Source organism: Macaca fascicularis, chromosome 7 (assembly GCF_037993035.2).
Source record: "Macaca fascicularis isolate 582-1 chromosome 7, T2T-MFA8v1.1".
In the NCBI taxonomy this organism is placed as follows: Eukaryota; Metazoa; Chordata; class Mammalia; order Primates; family Cercopithecidae; genus Macaca; species Macaca fascicularis.
In genome coordinates this window covers 32,189,432-32,200,431 of record NC_088381.1, presented here as the reverse complement: position 1 = coordinate 32,200,431, position 11,000 = coordinate 32,189,432, and the positions used below count along the sequence as shown (strand labels likewise).

Sequence of the window (11,000 nt, the reverse complement as noted above, 5' to 3'; positions counted from 1 at the left end):
GATATTTTTAAGCCCGCGCTGCAACTAATGGGGGCAGGGAGAAGAAGAGCCGTGCCCAAATGCACGGGGGCATCTCCGGGGGCTTATCATCCGGAGATGCCTCCAGTGGAGCTGACAAATCTCTGAAGTGGGATAGAGCGAGATTTCCCTGCACAGGGCCTCTGCGTGTGAGGGAAGGAGGGGGTGGGCGGGGGCCATCAGGGGAGAAGCCTCCGGCCTTTCCCTGTCTCTCAACACCAGCCCTCCCCGGCCGCCTCCCCCTTCCCCAATCCTCAACTAGCCGCGGGAGAGGGGCACCGGAGGCTGGCTGGGCCGGGAGGCTCGGCCTTTGTGGCTCTGTCCCCGACGGTGGCGCGGGGCAGAGGGGGCGGGGACGCGGGCCCGAGACCCTCAGCCGGGGCTTGACCCCCAGGTGCATTGTCCGGCTGGGCCCATCCCCTCCCCCCAGGGCTCCGACCTCGCCGCCCCCGGCCCCCTTCCAGCGTCTCCCTCCGCCGGCCGCGCCGACCTCCCGGTCCCAGACCAGGGGCCAGATGTAGAAAGTAGTCCCAGGCTGGCGGCCGCGGCGCTGTCCACTCCGCCACCCCCGCCCTCTGCAGCCGCCGCCTCACTCCGCCCCCAGCCGGACTCTCAGGCTCCCAGCTTCTCGCGAGCGGCCGTCCAAGCACCGGCCTCGCTGCCGCAGAGATCCGCCCCACACCTCGCCACGCCGGTGCCGGAGCCAGAGCCGGGAGCCGGGCTACGTGCGTCCAGCCGCCCAGCAGAGAGCGCCCGGGGCGGGGGCGGCAGGCGGACAGCGGCTCGGGGCGGCGGGGGAGCATGCCCGCGCGGCTACGCTGAATGGCGCCTCTTTTGCGACCCCTCGCCCGGCTGCGGCCGCCGGGGATGCTGCTCCGCGCCCTTCTGCTCCTGCTGCTGCTCAGTCCTGTGCCAGGTGGGCGCGCTTTCTTCTGCTTTCTCTTACCGCTGTGGGGCGGGAGCAGGCGCGAGTGGGATGGGGAAAGAGGAAACGATGGGGCGGGGGGAGCGCGCGGCGAGGTCCTCCGTGGTGGCGCTGACCGCCGGCCCCCGCTCTCGCCCTGCGGCCTGTCCGGAGCCGCTGGCTGCAAACATGAGTTGCCCGCGGGCTCTGCGCTGCGCGGGCAGGGCTGCGGGAACCTCTCCGGGCGCACACCCCTCCCTGCCGCGCGCCCGGGGCTGCCGAGTTCTGGCGGCCGCTGTCCACTCTGGTCTCTTCCTTCTCGCGCCATTGTCCCGGCTACGGCCGCGTCCCCGCCTCCGCGACCAGCCGGGCTCCGGGTAGCCCGCCCGCCCGCCGGGGCCGCCGCGGCCGCACGTGGCTTTATTTATATTGTTTCCTTAGTGGCAGCCTCGCCGTGCAGGGGGCGCCGCGGTTCCGCGCGGCTTCCAGTGTCTGCAGTGGGAGTTCCCCCACGTTTTAGGGCTGCAAGAGGGAATAGGTGAACTCATAGCCCCAGTCAGCACCAGCTTGCCGGATCCGGGTCGAGCCAGGAGGAGATGGGAGGGTGGAATTGGCAGGGTTGGAAGTGAAGTGACCGATTTGTGCGCCGGAGAGGCAGGGAGAAAGGTCCCAGAAGTTGGAAAGGAAGGTAACTAAATAGAATTTATTTCCTACAGCTAGATATTTGGGGGCAGGGCCTGAAGTGTGTACGGATCTGAAGATTCTTCCAAATTCTAGGTTCGCCTTGCACAAACTTGGATGAACTCATTTTTCTACCTTAAGTCCGTTTTGGTTTGCTAGAAGAGATAAAAACATAAAGTGAATGGGGTGACGGTAGGAGAGGTGTTCAGGACAATGGGTTATTTTATTTATTGGCAGGTTACAAACGCCAGACTTTTTCTGGAGTGATTAGTTTGTTAGGCTTGAAAAGAGGATCAAAGTCAGATGTGGCTGAGAAACACAATGGGCGCCTTCCGGAGTGGTCCGCGCCCAGCGCTGAGCTGTTAGGGTGGCTCGCGTCGCCCTGGGCATACATTACGGGAAGCAGGGAGCATTGAGGAGTGAGGATTCTGAGGACCTGCCTTGAGGAGAAACAAATCATTTCTGGGGATTTGTAATCAAGGAACTACAACGATCAGGAGGAAGATAAAGCAACGCTTCCCTCACACACACCCATACTCCATTCGCCCCCAGTCAATACGCGAGACTTTAAGACCGCCTGTGCACTAAATGCAAGAGGTGACAGAGCATTATTTGATCATCGAATGCTTTATCGTGGCGGGGGCCAGGGGCGATGTGTATATACTTAGGATAAAGCCTTTCCTCTGCTCTGATAAAAATGTATATTGGTTGATTAAGCAATCTCCTATCCCTATTAGACAGTAAGGACCAATTAGTCACGCATTTTTTCCAACAGTTGGTAGTTCTAAAAAAGTGAAATAAAAGTTTCCTAATCCGATCACCCACTGAGTACAAGCAGCAAGAGTTACCAACTTTTCAGAGTCTATTGTTTGTCTTTTAAATACCTCGCTTGCTCTGCAGAAATTAAGTAAATGGATTTCTTTCAAGGAGAGGAGATAGAGTCCCTGCTGTAAAAGGGCAGATAGAAAAACGCAAACTTGTAATTTGTCACAAAAGATAAACGCAGTTCCCAAAGGAGTAGGTGCCAAGGGTTCCAAGAACACTTCAAGGAACAAGGAAATAAACTTGCTTGTTCACAGAGTTGGAGTTTTGCTAATGATTTCTTGTAAAATTAGACTTTTACGACTTACTCTGTTCAAGATCTTTTTGACAAGCTTGTAAAAGCAAACAGCTTGTGCTCATGAGTTTTCCTGATGATTCTGAAACTCTAGCAAGGAACTTGAGAGAATTCATACAAGGCATAGAAGTTATTGAAACTTTCCCTATGCTTTTAGTGAAGATGTAAAAAGTAATTTCTCTGACTTGTTGAAAGAGTTTGCTGAAATTTAGATTGGTTCATTAAGGTGTTTGTAAGCTAACTAATAAAATTTGTTAAACTTTGTCACCTTATACCCTGAATATGTGTTTTACAGTTGTGTGTTAAGGAACATTTTATGCCTGTAATTCTGGATGTGCCGTTCTCCTTTTTTCCTTACAGGAGTGTGGTGCTTTAGTGAACTGTCTTTTGTAAAAGAACCACAGGATGTAACTGTCACAAGAAAGGACCCAGTCGTTTTAGATTGCCAGGCTCACGGAGAAGTTCCTATTAAGGTCACATGGTTGAAAAATGGAGCAAAAGTGTCTGAAAATAAACGGATCGAGGTACTTTCTAACGGCTCTTTATACATCAGTGAGGTGGAAGGCAGGCGAGGAGAGCAGTCCGATGAAGGATTTTATCAGTGCTTGGCAATGAACAAATATGGAGCCATTCTTAGTCAAAAAGCTCATCTTGCCTTATCAAGTAAGTGTTTAAGTTTTTGGTTGTTGACATTTTTCATTGCTACCTTTTGATGATTTCTTGCTTTATTAATATAATAATCGCCCAGGTCATGCATACATTAAGAATTTTACTGGAGGTAATAGTTGATGCTAACTGAGGCGTATAGAGAAATCTGAAGAAAATACATATGGAAATTCAAATGAGTAATTGAGAACAGAAGTCAAATTAGGTTTAGAACACCAAGTAAAATGAAACCTGTAGAGGTGGCTTTATAAAAATTTTAAGCGTTTCACACAGTATGAAGAGTTGGATGTAGAAGTTTGGTCAACAACAAAAGTTGTTCTAAAATTTAATCTTATGGAAATTAGTAATTAATGAAAACAATCACAAGCAAATTTTTCTGCTTTGCAGATGGCTCTTGAGTGCTAAATCTTCCTTATAGCACAACCTTCCATTTCTCTGACTGCTTTTAGATCACCCATGTTGCCTTTTAATTGTACAAAGGGCATTGGTCAGTCACTCTTAAGCCTTTGAAGTATTCCTAGTCTTTTCCTGCTGGGAGGGAAAGAGATTAAGGCCATTTCCATATTATGCCTAATGGACTTAAACCCCGTATCTGCTCACTTTTCCCCTATTGTCATAAAGTGTGCTATCTAATGATTTCTTTTGTATTAACAACCCCATCAGATCAACCATTTGTCCAAGTGATCCATTGCTTGGTGGCTGACCTGTAACTGTTGAGTGTAAAGATGGGCCTAGGACAAGTGCTGAACTCCTTGAGCCTACTGAGGCTTTACACCTTTTTCAGGTGATGAAACACAGCTCTCAAGTTTAGTAGACTAAATCTTGAAAACCAAAATTGAATCTTAGAAAGTTTTAAGGCGTTTGACCTTTTGTTAATCCACAAAACATAGACTTTGCACTGTACCTACAAATTGATCTTTTACAAGTTGAGCAATAGGTAGATGGCGTTCTTGAGATAAAGACATAATCTTAGCTGGGCTGGTGGCTAGCCTGTAATCCCAGCTGTTGAGGAGGCTGAAGCAGGAAGACTCCTTGAGCCCTGGAGTTTGAATCCAGCCTGGGAAACAAACTCCATCTCTTTAAGAAAAAAAAAAAAAAAACCCGTAATATTTAGGAAATAGTTGTTTCAAGTTCTATACAGTTGAAATTTAGAAAGCTATTGGCAGGAATTTCCTAGGTGACTACTGTTAACAGTTCATGTTCCATTTATTCCATCCTTATATTACTGATTTATTTTATTCTGTAATAAGGATTAATTGTAGAAAATATATTGCAAGCAAAGATATTTCTATATCGATACATCAGAAAATCAGAGGTTTGCAGTTCTAGCCACACTCCTACCCCTGCCAGAGAATAGAATAAACTGAGAGGATTCTGATTTTTCATTTCTTCCTTCCTCTCTCTCCCCTGCCTCCTCCTCCCTTCCTACTTCCTTCCTTTATCCCTCCCCCCTCCCTTCCCCCTTCCTTTCTCTGTCCTTCCTCCTGTCCCTTCCTTCCCTCCCCTCCTCTCCCTCCCATTCTCCCTCCTTGCTTCCCTACCTTCCTTCCTTCCTCCCTACCTTCCTCCCCAACCCTCTTCTTCCTGTCCCTTCCCTCCCCTCCTCTCCCTTCCATTCTCCCTCCTTGCTTCCCTACCTTCCTTGCTTCCCTACCTTCCTTCCTTCCTCCCAACCTTCCTCCCCACCCCTCTTCTTCCTGTCCCTTCCCTCCCCTCCTCTCCCTCCCATTCTCCCTCCCTGCTTCCCTACCTTCCTTGCTTCCCTACCTTCCTTCTTTCCTCCCTACCTTCCTCCCCACCCCTCTTCTTCCTGTCCCTTCCCTCCCTCCGCCCGCCTCCCTCCCTCCCTCCCTCCCTCCCTCCCTCCCTCCCTCCCTTCCTTCCTTCCTTCCTTCCTTCCTTCCTTCCTTCCTTCCTTCCTTCCTTCCTTCCTTCCTTCCCCCTGTAATCATTGGCCAATAATTACTTTTTTCATGGTGTAACAGTTTTTCTGTATAGTACTGTTTTAAAGATAATGTGCTTTTTATGCTTATATTCTGTTCATTCAATTTTTGTCCAATGTAAACTTGTTCTATAGAGTTGTAATTTTCCCACCTTTTGGGATTTGTAGAATCTTGTGTTTTCATCTTCAGGAACTGTAACTTATATTATCTCTCAGGGATAGGGAGTAGGTGGTAGAGGTGGCCAGATAGGCCATGAGAAGATGAAGCATTTATCATGACCACACATTGTTTCCAGGACCTCCTGAGAAGCCTGACAAAATTCTGGGTCTTCCAGAAACACTTGGAAAAACACAGAGCTTTCTAACTTCATAAATAAAATCTGAATGGTGTGTAATAGGTGTAACAAACAAAATGTCAGGACTGGCTTTTTAAATATCTTTAGATTTTTGCATCTTTATAGAAATTATCACTGTTAATAAATAATTACATGTGATTCATTTTGTAGGCAATTGTGAAGTTTTTTATGTATCTTTTAAATTAACAAAGTTCTGATATCTAAGAAATAAGTTTAGATGATGGAGGCTCAAATCCCTTTATCCTATGTTCAGAGTAAATATATACATATACATACACAGGAAGAGAATAGGCATTAAGTGGACATTCTGGTTTTCTTTTCCTCCTTGTTTTTAAAGCTAGTTCTCTTTTCGGTATTGATAGCAGCAGGGTACAAGTGTGTTGTTTTTCTTAGTCAAGGATTTTATCAGTAAGCATATTATTTTTGTTTGTGCAGAAGCACAATAGTACAGCACCTGGAAATCTAAAACTTTAATCTGTGCAAGTTTTAGATTTTTAACACACAGGCAATCAAGTCTTGGTCTCTAAGCTTAGGAACTAGAAGCTGAAAGTTGCACTCTAGGCAAGAATTCCATTATTCATGTGTAAATTAGGAATTCACAGGGTTAAAAGGTTAGAAACTGGCCAGGATGAGGTTTACCCTTGTGATAAAGAGCAGATGACCCTCATTCATTGGCCAAAGCTTTCATGTAGCTCTTCTGCAAAGTTAGTTATTGCCATGAATTGTTCTTGAGGAATGCAGAAATTCAAATGTGAACAGGCCTTTCCTTAAGTGTCACTATGGAGCCTTATCTCCGAAGCACATCAGAGCAGGGCTGCAGGGACAAGGTTCCTCCCCAAAGGCCTGGAGGCTTTGCTTTCCTGTTGTTCATTCAAGCACAAAAGAATTCATCTAACTTAGTTTTGCTAAGGCATCCCATTTTTAAAAGAAAGTATAGGGTTAAAGTAATATTTAGCTTTAAAAAAAGATAATCCTTTTTATTAATAGCCATGTTAGCTGTCTTACATTTTCATGTAATTGGAATAGAAAGAGGAGTGACACGGGACACTCTTTTTCTAGTTGTGTACAATAGCAAGAACAGAAGATTAAACTATTTCCTACACATTTCAGTGTTTTTAAATTTTAGCAAATGGAGTTTTCACTTTCATGGGTACTAAGTTTTTGTTATCTAAATTTAAATATTTTAGGAATAAGAAATAACCTATGGATATCTTGACTTTTCTTGGATTCTTAATGTTGAAATAAGATAAATTTCATAGGAAAGCATTAGTGTGGTAAAAATGGTCTCATGTTTCAACAAGTTTAAATTAAGATAAGAGACATTTGAGAGAAGTAAAGGAGGAGGCGGGTTGTGTTCTGTGATGTGTAAAAGACTGGCTGTAAGCTAGTGATTGAACAGGAAGCTAGTTGTTTATTTCCTTTCCATAAAAGGTGGAAATTGAAGTCTTAGGATAGAGAGAAAAAGAGCATAAAGCTAGCTTATATTTCTTTGATTTTCCAGGACTATTCACTTGGGTAAAAAATAACTTTTTATGTGACCCTTTGTAGCTGGACGAGCATAGGAATTATTGTAACTTTATGATTTTTTAACCAAAATTTTGAGGTTGATTTTGCCATTGGTAAGGTTGTTTGGGGGTGCATTTCTATAACTTTTTAAAGTAGTAATAGTTGTTTCCATTACAAGGATGTAGATTTTTTATTAATAAAAACATTCATCAATTTAAATTACGATGAAATTTGAGGGTTTATGCGGGATTAATGAAAAACTGTTCTTTGGGTGAGGCTTGCATATTAAAAAATAATGCATAAATTATAAAACCAAGTCTTTGAAATGTGAAGTTAAAAATATATTAAAAACATTTGAAGAGTCATGTTAAAAAAAAAAAAAAAAAAAGAGGGGGAAGTGATATATTGAAAAGGGAACCCTAAGAACTAACTATAAGACTGTATGCTAGATTTTGGATTTTATTAATGATCCTGGATCCGAAATAGGCTGGACTTTGCTACACTGTCACTGTTTTATTGAGAGCCGTAGGCACTGGAAAGGACTCAGTTTCCTACATGCGGGCCTATTCACTTGAAGTCAAGCTGTGAGCAGTTACCTGGCCTAATTAAAGAATGCTAAAACATGAGTAAAACTCATTTGATTTTGGAAAACTCAAGCCAACAGAACTGAGGTATTTAGAGAAACCAATCTGCCAACACTGTAGATAAGGTGCAGTTGATGTTTTCTGGGATCCAAAAAAATTCACCTTTAAAAAGAGGAGGCGTGGTTCAGAAGTACATGTTTAACTTAAAATTGGCTGTCTTAATATTGCATAAGTCAAGTGAAGGAAGTAGAAATTGCATGTATAGTTCTACAGGCTTTTGTAGAATGACATTTGGTTCTTACAGTCTGTCTACTTAAAGTCTATCAGGTGCCTGATAATCTCTGGGTAATGGAACCAGTTTTTCTCACTTTGCACTTGATTAGTGAGGATCATTTCTCATTTTCAGAAACCTGTAACATTATCTCAACTCTGTTTCGAAGTTGGTGGATTTTTATTTTTTAGCAAAGCATGGTCCAATGAAGGGTAGAATTGGAATTTTAAGATGTATAAAAATGTACTTATTTTATTTTGTTTTATTTATGTCCAGATTCTTAATGGAATTTTGAAAGGGTGTTTGGTATGGCTCCTTTTTGTCAGTTATCTCTGATTATTCTAAAGAAAGGATCTCACTCTCAGTGGTGTTTGCCCTGGGGTTTGTTGTCATTGCTCCCAAATTTAACAGCTGGGTCTATTGATGAAGTCCAGAGCAATTTAAAATAATAGCGAGCAACAAATCTTTTAAGCAGGGTTTTAGGCTAAGGGAGTATTTTAATTAATAAATAACATACATTTGAGGTTACCTTTTTGAAAACTACGATATTGTTGACTACAGTTTTGAGAGATGATTTTTATCTCTCATGAACAGGGTTGCCCAACTAGAATTGATCATTTAAAGCATTTAAACTGATAATTACCATTTATATGAAAAATAATAATGTTAAGTCAGGCATTTTGTTGAGGACCCTACTTGGATTTAAAAAACAGCTATGATTATTGAGATGTTTTAAAAGAAATCATAAAAATTCTCCCAAATTAAGTTTTCATTGTCAGTCAAGACTATTTTAATACTTTTGAGAGTTCATAGTGCCCAGACTCTTCATTAAATCTTTTTAAAAATCATCATTTTAATCTTGGTAAATAAGAAAGGAAAAGGAAGATGCTGTCGTAATCATGTAAGTAATATCTCCAGTTGCCCTCACGTGGTATGCTGCACAGAGCAGAGCAAGCTCACGGTAAACAATTGATAATTGCAATGTACAAAAAAGGTAAAAACGTACCGAATTATCTTCACCAGCTCTAATTCTGAAGCCACGTGAGCTGTTATAAGGGTATGTATGCAGAGGATAAAGGCGTCGTCCTCACAAAGGTCTCTGACAGTAATCTGACAAATACTTTCCTGACTTTTACAGTCCTTGTGTGTGTGTGTGTTTTTTTTTAACCTCTGGTTCTGAGAATTACTTTTGATGAGCATTTAAAAACCAAAATCTCATGGACTGAGCAGAAGGCATGAATTAAAAAATGTTTGTTTTTTCAGTTTCCAAAGGGTTTGCTCTTTCTTCGTGTTCATAATATATATAATCTTCTATATGTGTATATATATATGATAGCTTTAGCATTTATAGGGGCTAGATTATGAATAACTGTTCGAAAATGTGATCATAGTTCAGGTCTCTGGTTTCAAATTTGTGTACTTACTGGGTTTAGTCCTTAAAACTTACAGAAGGAAAATTTTCTTTTTAAAGCTCACGTCTTGAAGCAATAGTAAATCCCTAGGAGTTTAGCTAGAACAGTGTGACAGCTTTTTTGTCCTTTTAATGTTGCTATTTTATGCAGACTACTTTAAATAAATCATATTCTTTTGAAATAATCTTCCAAAGTCATCCTTTTAAATTTTTGTAGTCTTTTAATACTACTCAGAATGTGATTGACTCAGTGGCTTATCTTCCGTTCTACTAATATTTACCAAAAAGAAAAAAGATACTTCTGTGTGTGGGTTAGGTATCTCAGTCTTGGCACAACTGACATTTTGGGCCAGATAATTTTCTGTTGTGGTGCTGTCCTGTGCGTCGTATGCACTGTTTGCGGCATCCCTGGCCTCTACCCACCCAATACCAGTAGACTCTCTTCCAGTTGTGACAACCAAGAAAGGTCTACTGCGGGGCAAAGTAACTCCTGATTGAGAACCCCTGATGTTTCCAGAAGTAGTAGAACACTTTCCAGTGATGTTGGACCATTTGTTACTTTAACTGTTTCTGTCTTATCCTTGATATTCTACTTGTTTTAGTGGTAGCAGTCCAAAATATATTCCTTGGAGAACGATTTGCTATTTTGTTGTTGTTGTTGTTATTGAGTCAGAGTCTTGCTCTGTCATCCAGGCTGGAGTACAGTGGTGCAATCACGGCATCCTGCAGCCTGGACCTCCTGGGCTCAAGTGATTTTCCCACTTCAGTCTCCCGAGTAGCTGGAGTTTCAGGCACGTGCCACCATGCACGGCTAATTTTTAATTTTTTTTGTAGAGAGAGGATCTTGCTATGTTGCCCAGTCTGACCTTGAACTCCTAGGCTTAAGCATTCCTCCCACCTCGGTTTCCCAAAGTGCCAGGATTATAGGCATGAACCGTTGTGCTTGGGCTCCGTTTACTATTATTATTTCTTTTTTTTTGAGACAGAGTTTCACTCTTGTTGCCTAGGCTGGAGTGCAATGGTGTGATCTTGGCTAACCACAACCTCCACCTGTGCGGTTCAAGCGATTCTCCTGCCTCAGCCTCCCAAGTAGGGATTACAGGCATGCGTCACCATGCCCAGCTAATTTTGTATTTTTAGTAGAGACAGGGTTTCTCCATGTTGGTCAGGCTGGTCTCGAACTCCTGACCTCAGGTGATCTGCCTGCCTCAGCCTCCCAAAGTGCTGGGATTACAGGTGTGAGCCACCACACCTGGCCTCCATTTACTTTTTTTTTTTGAGACAGTCTTGCTCTGTCGCCAGGCTAGAGTGCAGTGGCATGATCTCAGCTCACTGTAACCTCTGCCTCCTGGGTTCAAGTGATTCTCCTGCCTCAGCCTCACAAGTAGCTGGGACTACAGGCGCATGCCACTATGCCCGGCTAATTTTTGTACTTTATGTACAGACGGGGTTTCACCATGTGACCAGAATGGTCTCGATCTCTTGACCTCATGATCTGCACGCCTTGGCCTCCCAAAGTGCTGGGATTACAGGCGTGAGCCACT

The 11,000-nt window shown here is 43.4% G+C and overlaps 1 protein-coding gene across 1 annotated transcript in view; it reads left to right on the top strand.

The window, feature by feature from the left end:
* Positions 1-624: 624 nt before the first annotated feature.
* PRTG (protogenin) overlaps positions 625-11,000 on the top strand; it is a 123,778-nt gene continuing 113,402 nt past the window's right edge. Inside the window, exons 1-2 of the mRNA XM_005559622.5 lie at positions 625-934; positions 3,081-3,383. Coding sequence (XP_005559679.3) covers positions 841-934; positions 3,081-3,383 — 397 coding nt within the window. The 5' untranslated portion in view covers positions 625-840. The remainder of the gene's footprint in view (positions 935-3,080; positions 3,384-11,000) is intronic.